This window comes from Chroicocephalus ridibundus, chromosome 3, assembly GCF_963924245.1.
Source record: "Chroicocephalus ridibundus chromosome 3, bChrRid1.1, whole genome shotgun sequence".
Classification (NCBI taxonomy): Eukaryota; Metazoa; Chordata; class Aves; order Charadriiformes; family Laridae; genus Chroicocephalus; species Chroicocephalus ridibundus.
Genome location: NC_086286.1, coordinates 99,393,732 through 99,419,237, shown reverse-complemented (window position 1 = coordinate 99,419,237; position 25,506 = coordinate 99,393,732). Strand labels below are relative to the sequence as shown.

The window sequence follows — 25,506 nt, the reverse complement described above, 5'->3', positions numbered from 1 at the left end:
TTCTGTATGAAAGATGCTCCTAACATTAAATTTAGATTTTTATATTTCTAGATAATTTAACTTCTTCAGCAACTGATTCAAAAATTTTACTGCACTTCTAAATATACATTTAGGTAAATTTTCTGTTCTCCCCACAAAAAATGCCAAGTAAGCACTTGCAAGCCAGCCCCCACTCTCCACCACATATGCACACATTGTTCTGGGGTAGATTTAATGATGATAGGGTGGAACAGAGTTCTGTAAAGGGTCAGGAAAGGTACTCAGATGGGCACTTAGCAGTTAATGCACTGAAAAATTCTACAGATAATGAACAATTCGGAGAGACAGATACTTCAAAGATATCTTATAAGGTAACCCTTAAACTGGAAGCGATGGTACTACATATGTGAATGAAAGACTAAAAAGAATTACAAATTAGAAACTGTTGAGGGAATATAGAGAAAGCACAAGAGAGAACAGAAAGGAGGCAGATTAAGCTACTACAGAGGTATTTCCAGGTATTTCCAGAGTATCCTGAAATATGGGAAATAAAACAAGCTTTTAACACCTGCATATGTTTCTATCATTGATACAATTTTTCAGAAAGTTCGAGCTTGGAATACACATCTGTGCTGAAAATCCATAGCAAAGACAACAAAATAAATATTTGCCTGACTTACATTAGGGGAGGAAAGGCCATGTAAACCACTCCTATGCATAAAAAACCACTGCAGACTGAGCATCCAGAAGTTCTACAGTAATTCGTGAGAAAAACTATAAAGAGATATTTCTCCTATATTCAAACACTTGGGTCAACTGAAAAAAGGGTTGTCACTCAGTTGTAGGCCACATAGATGTGTTCAGACCTAGCAATTTGGTTTGAATGCAGAAATATCACCCTAACTTAACAGCAAGTGGATAGTCAACATTCATTTCAAATAAGAAATTATGCTAATTTCAAAGACTCGTGATTGAAAACATTATTTCTCCTGTAATTAAAAAATGTGAATTTGGTAGATGTACAACATGAGAAAGTAACTGATTAAACAGCGTTATTTTGTCTTCAAATATAACAAGAGAATAAACACATCCACTAGATTTATGGAAAAGATAAATATGAAATATAGAGTAATATTAAATTATATTAATTTTATGCTTTATTTAACTTTGAATATAAACATAACATTTTAAACATAGTCTTCTCCTAAAGGATACCTCCTTTCAATATATTAGGACCAGGATTTCTTCACTCTTAATGCTTGATACTAAGCTGTTCTTTCAAAAACTCTTATGTGATACAGGGAGCTATTCATCAAGGAAATGAGAAAGTAGGAAGTTTAAATGAGAAAGGAATAATTACTTAAAGACAAAAGCTGAAATTAGATGCAACTGTCCCCTTCCCCATGATTCCTGTTTTCCAGATCTGGAAGCTAGCAGCACAAAAGCAAGCCCTGGTTTTCCTCATTACTACTTGTATAGTTTGTTTAAATGACATGGAGGCAGTGTCAGCGGTGCACTGTGGCATCGTACTTGACTCGCCAAAATCTTGGACATTGTCTATCTGGGCTTTGGTAAGGCCTTTGACACCGTCCCCCACAGCATTCTCCTGGAGAAGCTGGCGAATCATGGCATAGACAAGTGCGCTCTTCACTGGGTTAAAAACTGGCTGGATGGCCGTGCCCAGAGAGTTGTGATTAATGGGGTGAAATCCTCTTGGCGGCCGGTCACCAGTGGTGTCCCTCAGGGCTCAGTTTTGGGGCCAGTTTTGTTTAATATCTTCATCAATGATCTGGATGAGGGGATTGAGTGCACCCTCAGTAAGTTTGCAGATGACACCAAACTAGGTGGGAGTGTTGATCTGCTTGAGGGTCGGAAGGCTCTACAGAGGGACCTGCACAGGCTGGATCGATGGGCCAAGGCCAACTGTATGAGGTTTAATAAGGCCAAGTGCCGGGTCCCGCATTTTGGTCACAACAACCCCAAGCAACGCTACAGGCTTGGGGAAGAGTGGCTGGAAAGCTGCCCAGCAGAAAAGGACCTGGAAGAGCTGGGTGGACGGCCAGCTTAACATGAGCCAGCAGTGTGCCCAGGTGGCCAAGAAGGCCAACAGCATTCTGGCTAGTATCAGGAATAGTGTGGCCAGCAGGAGCAGGGAAGTGATTGTGCCTCTGTACTCAGCACTGGTGAGGCCTCACCTCGAGTGCTGTGTTCAGTTCTGGGCCCCTCTGTACAAGAGGGACATTGAAGTGCTGGAGCGTGTCCAGAGGAGAGCTACCAGGCTGGTGAGGGGTCTGGAGACCAGGTCATACGAGGAGAGGCTGAGGGAGCTGGGCATGTTTAGCTTGGAGAAGAGGAGGCTGAGGGGAGACCTCATTGCCCTCTACAACTCCCTGAAAGGAGGTTGGAGAGAGGTGGGTGTTGGCCTCTTCTCCCAAGTGAATAAGGACAGGACCAGAGGAAATGGTCTGAAGTTGTGGCAGGGGAGGTTTAGATTAGATATTAGGAAGAATTTCTTTACTGAAAGAGTGGTCAGGCACTGGAACAGCCTGCCCAGGGAGGTGGTTGAGTCACCATCCCTAGAGGTGTTTAAGAAACGTCTAGATGTGGCACTTCAGGGCATGCTCTAGTGGCAGAGATTGTAGGCAGGGTTTTTTTGATTTTTTTTTCTTTTTGTGTGTGTATGGTTGGTCCTTTCCAACCATGGGCCTTTCCAACCATGAAGATTCTATGATTCTTCTATATTTTATGATTCTTGTTTTATAAAATATACAAATGCTAGAAAAACATCCCAGATACTTCAACAGCTTTTCTGGCCCTACAGCTCAGGAACAATACTCAGTGTTTCAAAGACTCCTTCCTACCCATAAACGTTACCCTTAATAACTACTAACTTCTCTGGCTTTTAGTTGCTACAAAATCAAATTATTTTGAGAAGTGAGAGCCTAAGTTGGAGAGCAATTGAGACTGAAGTAGCTGTTCTTGTTTAGTCAGCAAAACATGAGAACTAGAGCTCTCTTAGTTTAAACCAAAAAATCCCTCACCTTGGTTTAGGGCAATATTGTATCTCAGGGCAATTTTTAAATAAGAGAAAGATTTAGTATTTAATTTTAAAAAGACAAATATTAACACAGATGCATATATTTTTAGAAACTGAATGAAATATTCCTTCCTGTTTCTGTCTTTGACAAATACATTGTTTTCTATTGTTTTGTCTAATACTCCGAGGAGTTGGGAAGAAACTAGAGTACAAACCTGTTTCATTTCAGGGGCCATAAACAGAACGGCTGACACCACGCAGTTCTGTTAAAACCTGCCCTGCATGACTATGAAATGAATTACCAGAAAACAAGCAAGAAAATCTGCTTCAACAACCAGCTAAAGTCAAGGAATAATAATGTATCTACCCATCGCACCATTTTCAAACCGAGCAAGAACACTCATAGTTAATGACATGGTGAAACTTTTTCTGCTTACACAATAAACACACTGCTATTATCAGTAAAGCACGCTTTATTGAAGTGCAGAGATCTTAACTCCACAGTTGGCTTCAGACTTTTTTTGTTCTTATTTGAATTTCACTACATACCTGCTAATTTGCAGAGAAAATGAATGTGTTTATCAATCAGAAGTAAACCTTTGGTCAGATACCAATCCATTTAAATAATTCTCAAACAAGAAGCTAGGCTCAGGATATGGGTTAGCATCTACACAGGAGGTAAGAATGATCAGATATTTACTGAGACTGATCTGTGCTCAAAACTGTGGTTCACTTTTCTGTTAAGAGATCTATTAAGCATTTGAACAAAACACTGTAATGATTATACGGCTGGAGAAATTGAAACAACTGAATGGTCCTTCAGAGAGTTTTAGTGAATAGATCAGATTCTCAGAAAAAGAAACAACAAAAAAAAGCTAAAACATTCTGTTGCGCATTTGGTGATGCTCTTCTGTCTTCCACTGTGACTGCTGGATACTGAAGCAATACTTGTTTCTGTGGCTGCTGGTTTACTTGATTACGGTGTAAATTAAAGGGGAGGGCAGTTAAGGTGTTGCTGAGTCCTGAAAGCAATGCTGGATGGCGGTATTAAAAAGATGGGAATAACAAAGTACATAATTTCAACTGCAGAATATTTAAAAGTGGAAATAACTTGCAAAATGATAAAATGCATCTGGATAAAGCTCTAAATGAGTTCACATAGCTAATGCAAATATTTTCACATTAATTTTTAATAAAATTGACCATATATAAAAAGTGTAAATCGTGTTAAATATTTAGCAATACTTCCATATTTGGGTAGTTCTTTTACTCTTTCCATCTCCTTGAAAAAATTGTTTCATACTGTTGCCAGTAATATTTCTTGTCACAGAAGATGCCATGGTGTCAGCAACAAGTGTGTATTCTAGTGGGAACGTTTTTACTGCACTGTTGGCTACTTCACACAGAAGGGAACTACTCAAATGTGAATGAATAAACATAAAGGGCTAATCACACAGCAGGATTTGTGCTTTGCACCACCTTGTGTAGTTAAAAACAGCTATTTCCTTCTGCTAATCATTTAATTCCATCTGTTGAAATCCTGCCAGCCACATGTCTAACGCAATCATAGAATTTGTACTTCAGGGTGTCATTCACATGTCTGCCATGCCTATGAATTTCTTCCCATGGATAATGCTGTGGTTGTATAAAATCATCTGTAATATAGTGAAAATGGTAGGTGAAACATGCCAATGGAGAAGCTGTATCTTCTTAAAGGAAGGGAAATTATTTCTTAAAAGAAAAAAAAAAATCTTATCCAGAAAAGAACATTTGAAAGATAAGTTTGCAATGAAAAAGTTAATATGTAGTGAACCAGCAAAAGAAAGGCTTATCCATACAAACTCATGTATACAAATTCAATTGCTAGAAAAGCCAGATTTAGTTTCTTGAGTAGTCTCATTTGTCCTTATATTCAAAATACTTACTCTGTGCAGATAATGCATCATTAATAATATTATGTGGCTACACAAAGATTGTATTATTGAGCATACATGACTTGCATAGTGACAGATTTGGCATTTTCTATACTTTAACCACTTGACTTTGTATCCTGTACAGCTGTCACTTAGCATACTTTGTGTATGTTTTCTGAGAATTCGGTTCAACAGGGAAAAAGATACACGGAGCTCCACACTGCATGCAAGTGTATGACTTGAATCTCCAGTCTTCCGTGTTACCTGCATATATTTCTGCACATTTAGTTCTACATTAGGCACACTAGGCGGCACTTGGAGAAAGTTTATTTTGACACAAAGGCGCACTGCTCAGGCTACACCCAAGTGATAGTTGCAGACTTCTCTCTCTCTTGTAGTCACATCTTTCTCAATTCTGAAGAACCTCTTGCATGGCCTGTACAAGGTCTGCAGACGGCAGACGGCTGGAGCCAGGCATCTCCTCCCCCCCAGCAAGTAAAACTGCTCTGGCAACTCCCAAGCACTCCCAGTGCAGCGTATGCTGCTGCTGCAGGTGTTGCTTTGGCAGCAGCGTGAGCTTAGCTCTTGAAAATGTTCATGTTCTGTGATCACTTTGTCAGACTGCCAACTTTCTTCCTGAGGAGAAAGACAAAATGGCTGAGGCTGAACTTTAAATGTTTTGCTAGCATAGATGCAATGAACACGGGGAAAAAACCCCCCACATTTCTATCCAACAAAAGTAGGAGGACAAAATATGCTGGGTAGACGTGATTTAGACAAGAAGTATTGCTATGGCTTGTGTCATTCAAGAAGGCAGTTTAATTATGGTGAAGAAACAGGTTTTTTTGCAAGTAGATATCTCTCCAGTAGAGCGCTTTATTGGTATGACTGTCCTCGCAAACTTGCTGCAGTTTCACTAGCCCTGAAACTCAGCCATAACACAGTGGTATTTCACAAGACAAGAAAAGACAGCGGAGTTTTCTTCTTGTTCAATTTCAAAAGCTATGTCAAATAAGTGTGTTAGACCAGGAAGAAAGAAGGTCAGAATAATCTCTAATAACAAAAAGTGTCAGTTTAAATGGAGATGTTGATTTCCATGATGACTTTACCACATATACATGTGAATTTATACACGAGTTCGCTCCTCTACATGATTTGTTCGGGTACAGCTGGCTGTTGTTCTGAAGAGCACAACATCAGCTCCTATGTGCTAAAATAAAGATTTAAAGAGGTGACTGAAACATTAGTGAACTTTTCTACGCTGTACTGCAAAGGCAACTAAAACAAGAAAGTTTCACTATGAAGTTTATGTTTGCTTCTTGCAACATTTTATTAAAATTTCAAAATGAAAGTAAAAATTACACTGCACTTAATGTTCATTTCTGAAAAACAGAAGGAGAACAGTGAGGCTGGAACTTGAATGTGTTTTATCACACAGAGATATTAAGAAAGTAAATGTTGGAAAATTAAGAAACTGACCAGAGTGTTTTGTCTGTTTATCTATCTCAACCGTCCCAGTTCTGTGTTGTCTTGCAGACAGGGCTATGAGGTTGAATGGAGCTCTCTTCCCTCTTCCCTGTGCATCTGTATGCTCAGGCTCTGGGAGGGGGAGCAATATTCACCTCCCGACTCCTATTCTGCCCCCCATGATGATGAGTGAGGAAGGGCTAGAAAGGAAGGGGGTGGAAGCTTTGACAATGTGTCAGCGGGTATTCCTGAGCAAAGGAGGTGAAAGGATGAGGTCCACACCTGGGAAAGTTCTGATTCACCACGGGATTCAGGATTCTTCCTTGTGTGTGGGGGGGGAAATGGAACTAAATGGTTATTTCTTTTACGATGGCATTCTAGCCCCATCCCGATATACTTCTCTTTATTTGCTCTGGCTTCCAAACTCAGACCATGGCTGCAAGATGTATTTCCTGAAGCATTTTCTTACTATTTTTACAAGTTTGGATTAGTTGCAAGCATTGATTTGTCTGTATTTATCATAGAAGTCTTGAAAGACAGATCCTGCTACATTTTAAACAACCATATACTCTATCTCCCACAGTTTTACTGAATACTGTGCTTTGACTTTCAGATTATGGTGTGTCTCAACAAGTGTAAGGTTCAGAGTGTGGTCTATGCTTAATAACTTCTAAGAGCTGCATCTAGAAAATTCAGTGACTAAAGAATCTAAGTTAATGAAATTGTGTAAGCAGTAAAAGGCAAGGTAATACATGAGAAAACTGGGAAGGTGATGAGTGCAGAATGGATCTAGTCATGGAGGTTCTAAATGCTTTCTGAGAAGTACCCAGTATTCAGTAATGCTTATCTCGGCTGAAATTCACTCTTTGATACCTTTTACAATAATATGATCAATCAGTGCTTGTAAGCCTTCAAAAAGTATATTGAAGAGCCTCTGTCCTCTTGTTTGGTGCTTTTTTTTTTCCATCCTCCAATTCAATGTATTGCTTGGAAACTACAAAGTTGAACTAATGGGAACATCTGAAAGAATCACATTGATCCACTTTGCTTGCAAGAAAACGTCAATCTGAACTGACAACAAAGATGAATCGAAATTACAACAGAAATTTGAAAACTTTAAAATTATCTGGGCACTATTTAAAAACTAAATATTGAATGTATGTTATGTGTCTAAATGGTAAATGATAAATATTTAACATTTAGCATCCTCTCTCATACAACATACATGCCACGCCATTTGAAAGTTATTTCACATGTAAATAGTGACACTCAAGAACGATTGACATCAGCACTGCCTCCGGTATGTGCTGTTATTTTTCAATGGAACATTTTCAATGCCTACATTTTCAAAAGTAAAATTCAGAAGCCCTGAATTGAAAAGAATAGCTACATTTTCTGAACATCAAGCCCTGTTGTGTCTCAAGTTTTGTGCCCACATATTCATAGCAATGTAAAGAAGTCATTACTCACTATTTGCTTCAGAAACTGCATTTGTATTTTCCAGGTAAAGGAACACTTTTTTTTTTATTTCCCGTGATAAGGCTTAATATAACATTTTAAAATGTTTATCTTAAACTCAGTGTATGCAGAATTTAGTACTGGAAATCTGGATTATTTTTATTTTAAAAATTTCTAGATAAACTCGTTTCACAAAAAAAAAAGTGTATACATATGCATATAAGTATGAATAAATACATAAATATAATATTGCTGATGCCAGTTTCTATCACGGAATGGGATTTTACTGTATGTACCATAAGGAAAGGAGATGTCTGGAATTATATAGCATATCTTCCACTAACTGCCAGCTATTGTTGCTCTCCTATTTGAAGGACACAAGCGGCTTGGAGAGGATTTTCTTTATTGTTTTGAAGGAGTTGGCTCTGTTTGTAAAGAAAACATCATGCTGAGCTACCAGAAGCAGCATTCATTCTCATTTGAAAGCAGGTCATGCATTCAGCTTTGTTCTCAATTTCCGAATAATCTCAGCAATATGCACCACACATGCTCCTTCAGGCCTCTGAAAGGACTCCTACTGGTAGCGTCCCTTAACACACTTGTTAGTGGTCTGGGCTTATTTTTCTTCTACTTCAGTTTCTAATTTTGCACACCTGCCACAACAAGGCAACCAAGAAGTCTGCCTATGTCATTAACACTGACTTTTTCTTTTTTTTTCAGGTAGAAACACTCAGCTTTTCCCTCAAAACAATGTGAAAAGTAGCATAATCACTGCAAATTCCATCATTGCTTCACAAAAAGTATTCACAGATAAAAACCAAAACCAAATAAACTGTCAGCATAATACTCAGAACAATGGATTTAACTGGGTATTCTCATCTTCAACACACCTTCCATTACGGAGAACACAACCTGGAATGTATTTAGATCCTATCGCCAAAGGCAGCTATTGTTGTATGTCAGTCAGTCACACACTCAACCTACTACCCCAAAGGCCCTCAAAATTGTGAAGAATTGATTTTTACTTTCAGGTCTTTTGTTTCTAAAAAAAACCACCAAAACCTGGCAAAATAAGCAGTGGCTGCAAAAGTTCAGAATAATACAATGGGTTCTTTTATGGGGACTTGTAGGGAGCGCTCCCCATGAGTGCAAAGATAACACTACCTGACTAAATACCCCTTTCCATTAAAAAGCACATCACCATCATCACCCAGAATGCCTTCAGTTTCTGTTTGCTAACCAAGAGGACACGGGTAGGTGAACTGTGCAGCTGTTACAAAAGAATGATTTATATGCTGGCATGTAAGGGATATCCCTATATCTTGCTACTCCATGTTACAAAGGCTGTCAGTTTTTTTAAAAGCATGTACCTGAAGTTTCCCAACTGTGTTAATGTAAATGAAGGAATCATCAACGAAAATAGATATTTCTCTGCTGTGCTCCTATCAGTGGTCAGTCACCCATAGTAAATTAAAAACATGCTAATTTGTCAGGAAAAGATGATAGCTGTTGTAGCACTTATAAAAACATAGACATTAATGGTGTTGGTGACCCTAGGCTATTTAATAACTGGAAAAAGATTAATATTATTTTTACCTTTAAGAAAAGTGAGAAGGAAGACTGGGGCACTATATGCCAATCAGCCTCATTTCAGTCCTTGGAAAGGTCATGGGCATGGCCTCTTGGAACCCATCTCCAAACATATAAAGGACAGGAAGTTAATAAGGAGCATTTAACATGTGTTTACCAAGAGCAAATATTGCTTGACCAACCTGTTTATATTCTGTGACGAAAAGTGTAGTTATACCAAGGAGGGGATTTAATATATTTTGACTTTAGTAAGACTTTTGACACTGTCTCCCACAGTATTCGCATCTGGAAGATGACAAAATCTGTGCCAGATAATCAAAACACCAGGTGAGCTAAAATTAGCTGGACTGCCAGCCTCACAGGGCAGTAATCAGTGGCTTGACATCTAGTTGATGGATGGTAATGAGTGGAACAGCTCCAGTATTGCTACTGTTCAACATCCCTCTCAGCAATCTTGGTTACAATACCAAGTGTGTGCTCCACAGATCTGCATACAGCACAAAGCTGGACGGGGGGAGAGGTGACACACTGAATAGCACAATTTTAATCCAGAGTTGATACACATGAGGGCCTGGACCACAGAAGCCTCATGGAACTCCATAAGGAGGACTGCAAAGCTTTGTGGTTGAGGCAGAGCGAGTCCATGCTACAGTATGAGCTGGGAGCTGCTGAGCAAGCAGTCCTGATGGAAAGTATAACCTGAGGGTTATAGCGGATGCCACGTTGTATTTGAGACATTCTTGGCAATGGTGTGGATGCATCTAGAATACCACGTCTACTTTCACTCCCCCTACCACCACTACCACACACACACCTTCAGTTAAGCAACAGAAGGGAGTCTGGTTCAAAATAATTGGGCGTATAGGTGACGTGATCTACGTGGAGAACTAAGGGAACCATCTTGTTTAATCCTGTGAAGAGAAAGCCAGTGAGTACTTGAATAACAACATGCAACTACTTGGAGTGTTACAAAAATGATGGAGATTAGTTCTATTAGAGTAGTGACAGAAAATACAAGAAGGGCCAAAAATCACAGATTGTGAGTAAGAACGTTCCAGCTGGACATTTGGAAAAAATTTCAGAGAGACTGTGGAGTTCCCTTCTTTTAGAGGCTTTCAAGATTTGGCCAGACAAAGCCATGACATGATCCAGCACTGACAACAGTCCTACTTTAAGTCAAAGTTGACCTGTAAATGATGTAGATGACCTGTAAAAGCACCTTCAAGCCAAAACTTCTATGGTTCTACAATTATTTCTCCTCATTTCACAAGGCTGCATAGACCTTTTATTACCAGTCTAATGAAGCTTTTGGAGAGAAGCTGGACTGTAGACGGAAAGACAGCCTCTGTAAGTGTTACTTAACCCATTAAATGCTGTTATTTTCAGAAGGACTGACCAGTAGATGGCAGATGTGCTTTAGTCTAATTGTATGCTAAGTAAGATGATACCAACCCAATGCCTGCAGCTACACTGTCAAATTGTTTTCAGGCATTTTTTTTCCTGCTGGAAAGAAGGATACATACCGGGGCCAGTCATGCTTGTTCCTGCTGGAATGAGTTTTCCCATTTTGGTAAAACTGGAATTTGTGAAGTTTGTAGCTGCAGTGAATGTTCTGTGTTGTCAAAGGGGTAGAAATAGGACTATGGCCTGAAGCAGGTGTACTCTCCAGCAGCAAATGCATCTGTCAATTTTTTGAGATTCTAATTCATATCTTTATCAGTCGTAACCACATAAGCTTAATCATTACTATATCATCTTCTGCCACATCTCATTCAAATATAAACACTTCTGTGCCAAAATTTTAACCCACATGCGTTTCCTCCTCCAAACTTTTCTTCTCCTCTGTGGTCCTCCTCTCTACTCACTCTCTTTAATTGTAGTATTCATGCCAGGAAGAAAGAAAAAGTTTTCATCCATAATTTAACCAGTCCATTATCAACTGAAGTTTCCTAGTTTCAAACACATGCTTATTTACAAGTCTTTACTAGAACCCCAGAATAAATTCCTCTGCAATTGCAGCCAAGTCAGTCTTTATTTGCTACTGCTTACTGATTGCTGTCTATAACCATACAAAACTCAAATGTTTCAATCATAAAAACTAATCAGTTTGGACTATAAGGAGACCTATGCTTGGACTTCACATGTGTTCTTGACTTGATGGGCATACTCTGGCAGAATCTAAATTTGAACGTGTGCATTACTGATATGTGCACAGATACCAGTTATTTCTTGGTAGGCTGCAGTCTAAACAATCTTCTTGTTGTACTACTAGATATCATCAGATTTGACTTGCATTTATCGACCCTCACATCGAAAGTCATCTCCTAAAATAAACAAAGGGAAAACCTACCTAAAACACAACCTGAGTTTTGTTATCTAATCTTAAAGGTACAACCACAGAGATAAAGTCACTCGTGCTAATTTTGCTTATGTGAGAGCTCCTACATATAAAATAGATACACTGAAAGCAAAATACAGTTCAAAAGAATGCGTATTCTAATGGTTAAATTAATTTGCTTAAATGAAGCAGCTTGCTCTAGAAGGAACTTTTCCACAGACTTTTCCAGACATTTTTTTCCTAATAAGTCAGAAGATATAATAGTTTATGAGCATGTTGTTTGATTTTATTTATTTTAAAATGACTATATTAAAACAAATATCAGGATATTAAACTCTAGTTCAGAAATAGAGGGGAATTCAGACAAAATACAATTTTATAGTCATATAAAATGACTAGCTGGTATTTATTGTAATTCGGTGAGTTATAGGCCACTGTTAGATATTAAACCTAAAATAGCATTGTTGTTCTCAGATTATACGCAGCATCTTAGAAAAGTATATTCTCAACTGGATATAACTGGAGTTCTATGTTACACATTATGTACATATGTATACTTATTGATACAGTGAGTCAGTAAACAAAAGAAAGACACTTACTCGTGTCTAACACACATTTCCCTTTGAAGCAGGGAAATACAATATTTCAGATGCCATTTTTGACAAATATGATCAAGTGACAACTTTTTAAGTCTATTCATTTTATACAGATTAGGAATAAAAATTAAAAGTTTGCCCTTCTTCAAAACAAGTGAAAATAGGAACAGTTACTAACTCTATTGCCCTTCACAGAAAACTGAATTTCTACCACTGTCTAACTTTCCCTACTATCTAATTTTTATTTCATCTTTCAGCCAGCCTGTACCAGAAGAATCCTAAAGAGTGCCTAATGTACCATGTCTGGTAGACTTCCCCTTGGAGAGAGTTTCAGGAAACAAGCCTCTAGATTCCCAGGATTGCACATCAATAATCTATACACTTAACTTTTCAGTTAAAACTGATTTGGTTTTCCAAACCTGGCAAGACCTGGAGTAAAAAACAGATGCTTCTCATTTTTTTCCCAGTGCACGCCACCTCTCCAGAGAAGATACTTCAAATGATACAATTAAGGCATTCCACAAGCTTCATATCATCCTGGTGTTTTTATAAGTTTACCATACTAAGATGACTTCAGTGCTCGCACTGCCGATGTAGTATCTAGAGTCCCATCTTAATTTCTGAATCTAGCCAGCTGCAGATATTGAAAACCATTGAGAGATTTACAAAACATAACACAAACCAAAATAAAGTTGTTACCAGTATAAAAGTGGGATAGAAAACTGGCTTAAACTTTACAATGTTGTGCTATAAAAGTCTTTAACCTTTTCTAAGCCTTGCTTTAAACATGGATGGAAAATCAATCTTTACTATTATTCTGGGCTTCAAAAATAACCAATTTACCTGAATAATGCCTTCTTTCCCTTTCTCTTCCACTTTCTTCCCCTTCCCCCTTTCCATTTCCATTTCTCTTTCTCTTGCCCTTGCCCTTCTCTGAAAAATAACAATCTGTACATCTGAATAACAATGTGAAACAGTTTGTGCTAAAAAAAAAATCACGTTGCAGTGAAGTCTCTTATTTTTTTCAGACCTACTTCCCCCCCCCACCCCCCCCAACATTTTTCACATGCAGGGTATAACAAAGCCAAACAGCCATAAGCTACACCGTAACTTTTTCAATAAATGCCCTTTAAAAACAAAGCAATCAACCAACCAATTAAACAGAACCTGTGGAAATTCTGTTGTTTCGTACAATGACTTGAAAGGTCCTGCCCTTTGAATTCTTTGTGTGACCAAAGTTTATAGACAAGTGAATGCAGTTTAGAAAAAGCTTTTCTTATACAGATAAGTTGAAACACTAATACTTCTATATTGGTTTTAAAGCAAGAAATAGTATTTTCCCTTGCTTTTATACTTCTTGTGACTATTTTGGATTGTAAAAATTGAGTACATTCATTTAATTATTCAAAAATACCCTCAAGGATTCTAGTAAACTGTGTCTTCCTGTCTGAGCTAGCAGTTTTCATATGAAGCACAGTCCTTTTTCTGACTTGTGGGCTGTCACTCAAGATACAAGGTAGTAACGTTTTTTTATGTTTGCAAAATGCCAGTAGGTTATAACTCTGCAAAAGAGTAAATAAAGGATATTTTAAACAACAATATGACAAACATTTTCAACCATCACATTATATGGCCTGTTAATTTAATACAACAAAATAGAGAAATCTTTTTAAAATGTTATAACTTTTATGATAGATTTATTGCTGCTTTTGTCAGCTATAACTATAAAAAGGCAAAGCCACTGTCAGTGTTATGTGTGCCATTTGTGTACATGCACTCAGAAGATGTATTTTAAGAAGGAAAAAGAAAAAAGAATGCCACAAATATCACAAAGTTTTGAAGACAGTAATAGTAAAAATATCAAAGGTGGTGTGTGTTTGAATCACTAGTGTTGTATGCTTTAGTATTCCATATGGAATCCTGAATAAATAAACAGCACATTACATCTTAAAGCACTGTGAAATTTTAAATCTTGTTCCAGGTGTTGGATTTTATTTGGGCATGCATGTTTTGGGTAATGTTGAATTAAATATTCTCTGTGTGTGGCTAGAAAAAACCAAAATGTTCTGTTACAGGCACATTCCCAACTGTTCAGTCACTGCATCTTGTATAATGGGGACATGAACGCAATTCCCGGTAGCTATTCTTATTTGGCTTCTGTTTCACGAAGTCAGAAAACAACTTAGGTAGAAAAATAAAAAACAAAACCCATATATACATGGGGTAGAGGCATCCTGTGTCTTTTCAAGCAATGAATTTTTTAAAAGGTTTGCTTAAAAAAAACAGAACATAACAATTGACAACAGCCATTCAGATATAAGCTTTAAAATGGTTTTATTCTGAGACTGGGCAGCTGGGTGATTTGTACTAGATTTGTGTTTTGCTTTTGGGTGTGTTTTTTGCCTACTAGTTTTTAGTGCCTCATTTCCAGACGCTGTTGTCTGCATTTTTGTAGACAATGCTAATTCGCTAGCAGATTGTACTTTACTGTTGAATTTTAGAACTTTAAAATGGTACGGAATGTGTGTAATTTTAACTAGATGCCGTACTATCATTGTAGTTACCACTAGCAAAATGCAACAAGAAAGAACACGCACCTATTAAAAAAAATGATAACCATGTTTGGGATATGTTTATTAATGCCTTGCCTTTCTTCATGCTCCGCCTTTACCATTTTCAACTTTTTGTGTTTCTATTTTGCTATTTAATTGGCAAAATGCCTCTGTAGATGTTTTAAATGGTTTGATATAATGTTTTAATATCAATATACGTATCCACTTGAGTGACAGAATGATAATTTTTCTCTACTTTTGCCCAGAAGCACTAGTGGACCCAGCTATAGCAGCGATTCCATCAGGCATATTGCACACATTAAACATCTTTAGACACTTTTATTTTGTTTGTTTTAAACACTCATTCCAAATCCTGTGATCTTGACCTTCTGGTAAATTTGCCAGTATAGCAGAAACCTGTCTAAAATGGATGTGTTGCCTATTTACTACTATGATATTTCATGCAATATCACATAAAAAGAGCAACGTATCAAGTTAATCCTATTTGATTAAGCAAGGGATCAATAAGGCACACAGTAACCAAAAATTTATTAGAAAGTATGCAAGCTACAAGCACCAAAGCTTCTTCCCAAGAAGATTTCAAAAAAATATTTCTAAAATAATTCAGAACTATAATTCACTTGCAGAACTACTGTTGGTTTTCTTTAAATTACATATTGACATTTTTATGATTACAGTTCTGGTTTTAGTTGATAGTGTAGAGATACGTTGAGAAACAGTTAACATATGCAGTTTATTAAACTGATCATTTACTTTATATTAGCATGTAGCATAATAAAGCCTATGATGTACTTGTTCTTTTTGTCCCTTATAAGCTTGTCACATGTATAAGTAGGGAATTTTACTATGTATCTGTATATACTAAGGAATTTTACTATATATACTGTAAAATAAAAGATGTGATACTAGTTTTTATTATATTATTTCTTTTCCTAGTATTTTTTGCATGGAGACACAAGCATTTGTCATTATAAAATGGAATAAATGGTTAGAAATTTTCATTATCATAATTACCTATTCTTCTTGCTCTGACAGTAAGAATGGTATTTTGATTAAATAAAGAAGTGCAATGCAATGAAAAATCACGCATATATATACTTATATGTATATTTATAGGTAAACTAATTATACATGGAGTGCTATAGGAACATGTGAGTATGCCAACATTATTTAATGATTCTCCATGGAAACTACAGTTTAATAATCAGCCAACTTACGAATAAAACTGAAACACCTGTGTTTCCTCTCGTCCCAGCATCAATGAAGTGCTGGTTGTTGTTATTATGGGAGGAACAGAGAATGGCAAAGAAAACGTTATGCCGCTGTATAAATCACAGATTGTCCCATAGCTTGGATACTGTCTGTACTTCTTGTCCCTTTGTGTCAGTAAAGGCAAAATAGAAATTAAAAAGCCTTGAAAAATGGCAACAAGGATGACCAGAGGTCTGGAATGGCTTCTGAAAGAGGAAGGACTAGGAAAGCCAGAAATCTTTACCCTGGAAAGGAAGGAGCATGGGGCAATATGGCAGTGGCACACAAAATCAAGGACAGGATGGCGTGGAATCAGCTTTTTATTCTCCTTTTCCATACTAGAACTAAGGGACACAAAATAAAGCTAGCAGGAGCAGTACTTAAAATTTGAAAAGGGAGGCATTTTTTCATGCTACAGGCTTGACCTGTGGGTCTGCTTGCTGAATGGTATTGTCACGGAACAGCTGATGTTGGCAGGGACCTCTGGAGACTGCCAAGTCTACGCCCCCGCCTCAGAGAAGAGGTTCATGTAGGTTCAAGGGAAGACTCTGTAAGTACTTAGAGACTCACTAACTTCTGCTGAACAAACTACAACATGGTCAGGAAAATCCCTGTTTGAGGGAGCATGGGAGAATACTGCAGGACAAGTAATATGCATGCACTTTTCATATTCTTTCCTGGCAATCCACTTAAGGCCACCCTTGGAAACAGCATACAGGGTAAGGTGGTTCTTGGCTTGAACCAGTACATCCATTCTTGTATTTTCATGTCACTTAATACATACACAGAATGCAAAACCTAATGCTTCACTAAATGTAAAGAACTAAGCATTTGATTATGAAATCAGCAAGTCATGCAGAAAATCTTTTAATCTACATATAAATGGAGGAGCATCTATTTTCACACAGAAGAGACTGAGAAAGAAAGACAGTACTGTGTACATACAAACAGCACATAAGAAAGTAAGAACTTACTGTTTTACAACTTGCCTGTTTTAAGAGATTCTGATGTTCCAGTGAACTGGAGTCAGTCCTTCCATATCATAAAATGACTTTCTTCTTACACTTATCTCAGTGCTCTGAGAAACTTAGATACATAGCGCTGTGTAATGTGTACTCTACAACTTTGGTCAGATCTTGCAAGCTGTCTATCAACCGCTAAATGAAACATAGCTTTTCAGTTAACAGTCTTCCAACAGAAGCGTGCCTCTTCTGTTACACAGTACGTAACACCTGAGTTAGTCTCAAAACGAATACTGTACCATTAAGTCACTCTTTGGGTTGATGGGGGCACACAGCTGTGCAAATGCTCCACATGTTAAGCCGCCTGAAGTACAGGAAAACCTTTTGGTTATTGCCTGGAGATACAGCTGACATGAATAGCTACGAAGAATAGTTCTATTTCCTTCGGGATGAAGGACTGAATGTACGGTACTGATAAATGATATTTCTGTTTAAAAGACAGTTTCTTACATACATCACATTTTGTTTTGTGATCTAGTTGACTAGGAAGTCATAGGGAAAATGCTTATGCAATATACATTCTTGGCAATAGTCGGAAGCATTCACAGTGTTTTCTATTATTGAATCTCACAAAATTTCTGTCTTAGTTTTCAAGGTGGACTCCATCATCACAGCAATCAATGCATTTGCCAGCTTCAGACTGGATTATTACAATTTGCTAAGAACAATTTCTTACAGAGACACGCAAAGCCCAATTAATTCAAAATGTGACTGCACCCATCTTAAGTAGTGTTTCTTCAAGAGCAAACTATATTTTGCTCTTAAAGCAAAATCTGCAGCAGCTTTCCATTTAAATATATGACTGTCATTTATCAAACCCTAAACAACTTCGATTCTTCAAAATCATACAGATTAAATCCTTTTGCATACCATGACAGAATTAAAAAGCAGCTTTTTTGGATACAGTTGCCTAGGTTGCATCCCTAGGCTCCCACCACAACTATCTCCTTTATACTAACAATATATTGTCTACCTTATACATGCTCTAAGAGAAATCATTCTTCTTCATCGTTCCTTATCTTATATGCAGTCTGCATGCCGGAGCTACACAGTAATAAGTTTTTCAGACTCCGGTTTTCTGCTCATAGAGCATGTCCATTCTTGAATTGTTTTAATCCCTTTCCTGGACCCCTGCAGATGCCCTAGCTAGTTATGAGGCCTGGTACTCCAGTGGGACACCTTGCTTACACAGATAAAGCAAATTAAAATAGGAAACTGGAACTGGAAACAAGACATTTTAAAATCTAAACTTTGTTTCCTTATCAGTAGAATACAAGAATATGAATGTACTGATCTTAGTTTATTTTTACCAGCTTTTCCTAAGCAGCACAAGAATAAGATTGTAGGACAGTTTTGGTTTTTAATTATGTTATACACATGCTCCAACTGTGGCAAGAAAAGCATTAAATAAAGAAAATATATAAAAGAATGTAAATCAAATATTTTCATGAGCAATTTGATTTCACTGAGAGAAAGAAAAGGGAAGAATAGTTACAGGAAGAAAATGAAAGGCTTTTCTGAGTGCCAAATGGCAGATGAAGAATTCCAAGGAAGAAAAAAAAAAAAATTAAGTTGCTTACAGGTTTTGTGGATATCTTTTCATTGATACTTGAATTCTATCTAATATGACACGCTCCGTCATAATACCAGTCCCTTATCCTTATGAAAGTCAGAAGTCAGGCTAAATTATACAGATTTCATATTCTTGCCAGCATAATTTTTAACACTTGAAGATGTCAGAAAGTGGTATTTTTTAAAGATTTCGACAAGATGTTGCAAGGATACTAGCTGATGTATAAAATGTATTATCATGACTGCTTTTGACAACATTATTTGCCCCTTTAACTTAGTATTCAAGTAATTATTAGGCTATGTTATTTTACAAATGCTAGTGAATGGTTGGTTAAATATGAGTCAAAGGTCCTTCAACCTTTTCTCATAGACATGTGAGATTATAAACAGCAGTATCCACCCTTTCACTACTTATCATTGCCTTCATTACAATCAGTTAATAGTCACAAATAAGAATGAGTGGTAGATATCATAATAAACATTTTAAAATAATTGCACATTATTTGGAGGAAATGTAGAACAACATATTCCTATTTTAGAATTCTCTCTTACTAAAACCTCATGAGCTGGAAAAAACCCTTGACATTCTGTTGATCAGGTGTTCTGTTGATTGAATAGTCACTCCTACCTGCCCCTAGAATACAAAAATCAAGCCCATAGACTTGTCTTCTGAGTGTAAACTAATCTCTCAAAGGTGCTGCCAAAAAAGCTCCAGTTCTGAACCTAATAATGTAGTTAAATATTCCAAAAAGTAGATTTAAAAAGCACCAGTCTCACTTTATGAATCAAAGGATAGGGTCAAACATACTTGTAACCCTACACATTTCTAAGACCAACAAACTTATCTTATACCACTAAATACATTTAAATTCTGAAAAAAAATTACTCAGAGTGGACGACAAAAGACAGAATGGCATCAAAAATTACTTGTTTTCCCTAACAAAAATATTACAACCAAATGTTGCTCTAATGTGCTGAAAAAGTACAATGAAGCTATATTCAACAACTTAATCTAAGGCAAGGCCTGTCATAAGATTGTTGACATTATTTTCACCTCATCAGGCTGGAAGCACTGCACAGATAATCCTTGTCAAGATAGTATGACTTCTGAACCTACTCAGCAGGAAGTACCTGAAACACACATTTCAAAAAAATCTCAATGCAAGCATGAGTGGGGAGGGAGGATTTTTTTTAATTATTATTATTTTACTTTAACTCCCAAGCCAAACATACTGAATGGTCTGGGACCAAAGATAGAAAAGTGAGGAAGAAGCCACTGTGGATCAAATACAATGAAAAAGATCTGAATATTTTATATGGAACAGTTTCTCTTCCTTAAAATACTTGGAAAATACTATGAAAAGGCTTCAGAATTACTATTACATACTCATTATAACAACCATATGTAGGTTGGGTTGAATTGTCTTCTGAAAGCCCCCCTGAGCCCAATGATAGCTTTATTATTAATTTGCTAATTTATATAGTGTTTGTTGTTGTGGCAGCCAGTTCCTTTAATTAAGAAGACTAAAATACAAAGCAAGGTAGGTGGGCATCCTTTCAGATGGTAATCTGTTTCCTGAAGTCCTGATTCAGTGGCAGCCTGCCCAGGATAGAACTGAATTACAACTCCCAGCACCCCTCTCATTTCCAATGAGTTGTTTTAATTTTAAACCAAGGGTTTGAAGACAGAAAGATACTTCAGATAACACACAATTCAAGGGCTATCCCAAAGGGTATTTTTCATATTCATTTCAGAAAGAAGCCTGTAGGGTTGTTCGTGTAATTAATTCCCACATAATTCAAGAAAAGTTGAACCATTCACTGTACTACTGGGTAAAATATCACATACGTCATAGCTGAATCCAGCAGTGCTGCCCACAGTTAAAGCAGCCTGACACTTACCCATTACTGGACACTCTTCGTTATTTGCTACTTCCAGTTTTACCAGACATAATACAACTACCCCAAGCCACATCCCCAAAACAAGGAGACTCTAAACGATACTGGATTTTGTCTTTCCTTCTGCCCATTCCACAGTAAGCGTGTAACAAGCATTAAGACTTATTATTCATTTGAATATCTGTGGCATTTTGCTAGTGTAGGAGCTATTTCTCCCTTCCTTATTTTCAATTATTTTGCGTTTCCATCTCCCATATCACTTTTATTCTCCAGTCTGTACATGAGTTTTGTTCAGACTGCTTAAAGCAAGTGGAAGGCATGGTAGAAATGGAGTAGTGTTCACATCGTAATGTTTGCAATACAGGAGAAAACCCGACTTAATGATCTTTTTATGTTTCTTATTTCCACCTTGTACGCACTACTTGGAATGGTAGCAGCTACTGAAGGATAAGAGAGTTACGTCTGTCTTCTGAAGCATATCAACATAGAAGAGGCAATCAGCTGAAAAAAGTCCTTTCTCTGAACTCCCTCAGAAGAAATTTATATCAAGTAAGTCACTTTTGCAGCATAACAACCATGCCTCACATAAATCTACCTTACTGTAGCCTTACATCACTCATGAAAACCTTCGTGATCTTGGCAACACTAAAAAAACTTATTTTTATCACAATTCTGGACTCTGAACAGCTCCTCCTGATGGCCAAGAGCTCAGAAGCAAGTGCAAGGTAGTTACCCTCACAATGTTTGGAATAAGTTCCCAGGCAGAAGAGAGAAGACATATAAGTAACTACATTTAATTCAGAAGAAAGAAGAAAGGATGCTGCAGCACCCAAAGCTTGAAAATAGGAGGCTACAGTGAACATGAGCCGGGGAAGAAGAAATACGAGAACTCACAGGATTGAGTGTTCAGACTGGTCATCAAACAATAGGGGCTAAACAAACTACCAGACATCTGAGCCACAGAAAATAGCCTTTGTGCAGGTAGCAGCCCATTGCAGGAGTATGCTCATGTGAATTATTTTAGCATGTATTGAGAGGGTTAAACTAAACCATAATATATTTCAATTATCATGGGACAAATACTTTTTAATATCTTCATTAATGACATACTAGGATTGAGTGCATCCTCAACAAGTTTGCAGATCACACCAAGATGAGTAGGCCAGTTGTTTAGCTTGGAGAAGAGGAGGCTGAGGGAAGACCTCATTGCCCTCTACAGCTACCTGAAAGGAGGTTGGAGAGAGGTGGGTGTTGGCCTCTTCTCCCAAGTGAATAATGACAGGACCAGAGGAAATGGTCTGAAGCTGCGGCAGGGGAGGTTTAGGTTAGATATTAGGAAGAATTGCTTTATTGAAAGAGTGGTCAGGCACTGGAACAGCCTGCCCAGGGAGGTGGTTGAGTCACCATCCCTAGAGGTATTTACGAAACATCTAGTTTTGGCACTTCAGGGCATGCTCTAGTGGCAGAGATTGTAGGTTGTTTGTTTGTGGGGTTTTTTTTGGGTTTGTTTTTTTTTTTTTGGTGTGTGTATGTTTGGACTCGATGATCTCGAAGGTCCCTTCCAACCATGAAGATTCTATGATTCTATGATTCTCTAGGGAATGGATGCCATCCATAGGCACCCTGACAGGCTTGATGAGTGGGCCCCACACAAATGTCATTAAATTCAACAAGGTCAGGGCAACCCCCGGTATCAAAACAGACGGAGGGATGAAGGGATTAAGAGCAGCCCCGAAGAGAAGGACTTGCTGGTACTGGTGGATGAAAAGCTGGACGTGATCCGGCAATGTGTGTTTGCAGCCCAGAAAGCCAGCCGCATCCTGGGCTGTGTCAGAAGCAGTGTGGCCAGCAGGTCGAGGGAGGTGATTCTGCCCCTCTACTCTGCTCTGGTGAGACCCCACCTGGAGTACTGCGTCCAGCTTTGGAGCCCTCAGCACAGGAAAGACGTGGACCTGTTGAGGTGGGTCCAGAGGAGGGACACAAAAATGATCAGCGGGATGGAACACCTCTCCAATGAGGACAGGCTGAAAGAGCTGGGGTTGTTTTGGGGAGACCCTATTGCAGCCTTTCAGTACTTAAAGGGGGCTTATACGAAAGATGGAGAAAGACTTTTTACCAGGCCCTGTCGTGACAGGACAACGGGCAATGTTTTTAAACTGAAAGAGGGTAGATTTAAAATGTATATAAGGAAGACTTTTTTACGAGGGTAGTGAAACACTGGAACAGGTTGCCCAGAGAACCTGTGGATGCCCTGTCCCTGGAAACATTCAAGGTCAGGTTGGACTAAGCTTTGAGCAACCTAATCAAGTGAAAGACATCCCTGCCCCATGGCACAGGGTTGGACTAGATGATCTTTAAAGGTCCCTTCCAAATTCATAATATTCTATGATTCTATGATCGTGAATATAATTATTTTATCTCATTTGACATGGAGATTTTATGTTAATTTTTTTGTGTGTCTCTAGTGTAATTGTAACGTCACCATTTAGTTGTAGGACAGAAACTAATCACTGATGATGATCCTCCCAGATTATGGAAAACAATGCCAGCAATCAGTGTAAATATTTGCTTAAGTTACAATAACAGTAATTTCTGGCTGTCCATTTGACATTTGCCTTGTTAATCCCGTTGAATACTAGTGTAAATCTGCAACAATTAACAGAAAGATACAAACGATCAACAGGTGGAAACTGAGCCACAGACTGGAAGTAATACATTTGTTTCTTAATCTTCCACATTTCATAAGAAGTGAAATTAGTTCCATTTCTTATAGTACCTTATAAAGCTATCAAATTGTTACACACAACTAAGAACGATCATTCTTGCCTCAGCAGGTGTTTTTTTTCAATAAAACTATTATTCTTAGCTTCAATTTCGTCCATCAATCAAAATCCAGATATTGAACACATGTTTGTCTAGGGAAAGATATTTATGCTTCATTATTAAGTATTTTCTTAGTATTTACTATTTCTACAAAGGTAGCAGTTGAATAGGGCCTTAGATAATAATTGTGAGTTGATATATTTTTTAGATGTAGTAGAGAATAATGTATACAATTTATAGAGTAGCTTAATTTTAAAGGAGTTTCGCTATATTATGAGTATATATGGTATAAAATTACATGCATTTAGTCGGAAACCTTAAACAGCCAGAGAACGATGATGATGGATCATAGGAGATTTCTTTGGATATATGTCTGTGCACTTATACTATACAAACTAGCTGTCCTCTAAATTTGATTGCAAACTTTGAGTACAAAACACAAGAGTACATACATACCCGTAAACATAAAGATTTTAAATTTTTTAGGGTTGGTTTATATTAGAAGTTTCCACATATAATTCTGAAAAGCAGTAGAAGACAAATTTCCAGAAAAAGGGTCTGATATTAAACAGTGAATAGTTTAAGACAACAATATTTTTGAGCACTAGATTGAGAATCAAATTCACATGAGTTCACGTACTGCATGTAGTAACACCACCACCCTGAAATCTTAGCAAACCAATGTTTATTAACTAAAGCAGTTATATGACAGTATTCACACTAACCTGCAATGAAATGTTCTTCCAGGTCCATCAACACATACGCCTCCATTGGAACAGAGAACCGAGTTCAGTGTGGGCTCACTGCAAACATCAACATCAACTTCACAAAACCTGCCAGCGTACCCACTCAGGCAAGTACAAACAAATGCGTTGACTGAATCTTGACAAGAACCTCCATTAATGCAGGGAGCAGACTCGCATTCCTGAGGAGAGAAATAATAATACATTGACTACACAGCTTTAAAACACATTACTTATTCATTCATATCAACAGCAAGTGCAAGAGACTGAATATGGAGATTAGAGAGGGTTGGACTTTTATTGTATCATAGGTCTCTAATTTGGGACAATTTTTGTTTAAACAGAGATCCTTCGATTATAACTCACACTCCTGAAACTATGCTTGTTCCTACTAATTAATCTTGGAGAAATGCAAATACGTTTTTATATAAGCAGTCTTACAGCCGTAAGTATGTGCTTCCCACTCATGATTCCTTTATTAAAATTTTAAAGCATGTTTTTGAGCCATAGTTTATACAATTACTCCTAAGTTTTTATAGCAGGGCCTACTACAGTGAAAAAAGGCGCATTTTAGTAAGACAATTCTGGACAGAATTAAAAATTACTTATATGAACCAACACACACAAGCCTTTTATCAAATATTTGCTGATAAATGCTTTCTTATTATCAGTTAATGCATAATATTGCAAATAGAAACATGTGGAAATATTTGTGTTCACATAATAACAATTCACTCTGATAAAGCTAATGCAAAAGTCATCAAACTCAAACCGTGGAAAGTAGCAGCAAATTAATGTTTCTCCAGAATTATAGGAGAATTTAGTTAGTGCAATTGCCAGTGCAAAAATGTGATTTTGCCCTTGAGCACAGAGACCTAGTTTTTGCCTATATCCCAAGTTTTATTTTGCTCCTGCCACCCAAATAGTCTAGCTAAATCCAGTATTTTAAATTTATTCTCACACTGCTGTAACTTTAGAAGGTTTAATTCTTTAAGGATATCCAAGGGCACTTAGATTTCCTGCAGGTACTAGAGTCGCTTTGACAGAATGTAAATTCAGATATCCATGGGGAATTATGAGAAAACAACTTATTTTCCTATAAGCTCTCCAGCTGGGTGTCTATAGGATGATTTATTAGTGAGCATTACATAAAATAATTGAATTACACATCCCACAGGAAGATGGGGATATTTCTACAGACTACCATAAATCCTGTATCTATGTTCTAGAAGTAGTCTTTTGCTA

The 25,506-nt window shown here is 37.5% G+C and overlaps 1 protein-coding gene across 1 annotated transcript in view; it reads right to left on the bottom strand.

The window, feature by feature from the left end:
• EYS (eyes shut homolog) overlaps nt 1–25,506 on the bottom strand; it is an 884,174-nt gene that overhangs the window by 450,571 nt on the left and 408,097 nt on the right. The window contains exon 29 of the mRNA XM_063330257.1: nt 24,244–24,443. Coding sequence (XP_063186327.1) covers nt 24,244–24,443 — 200 coding nt within the window. The remainder of the gene's footprint in view (nt 1–24,243; nt 24,444–25,506) is intronic.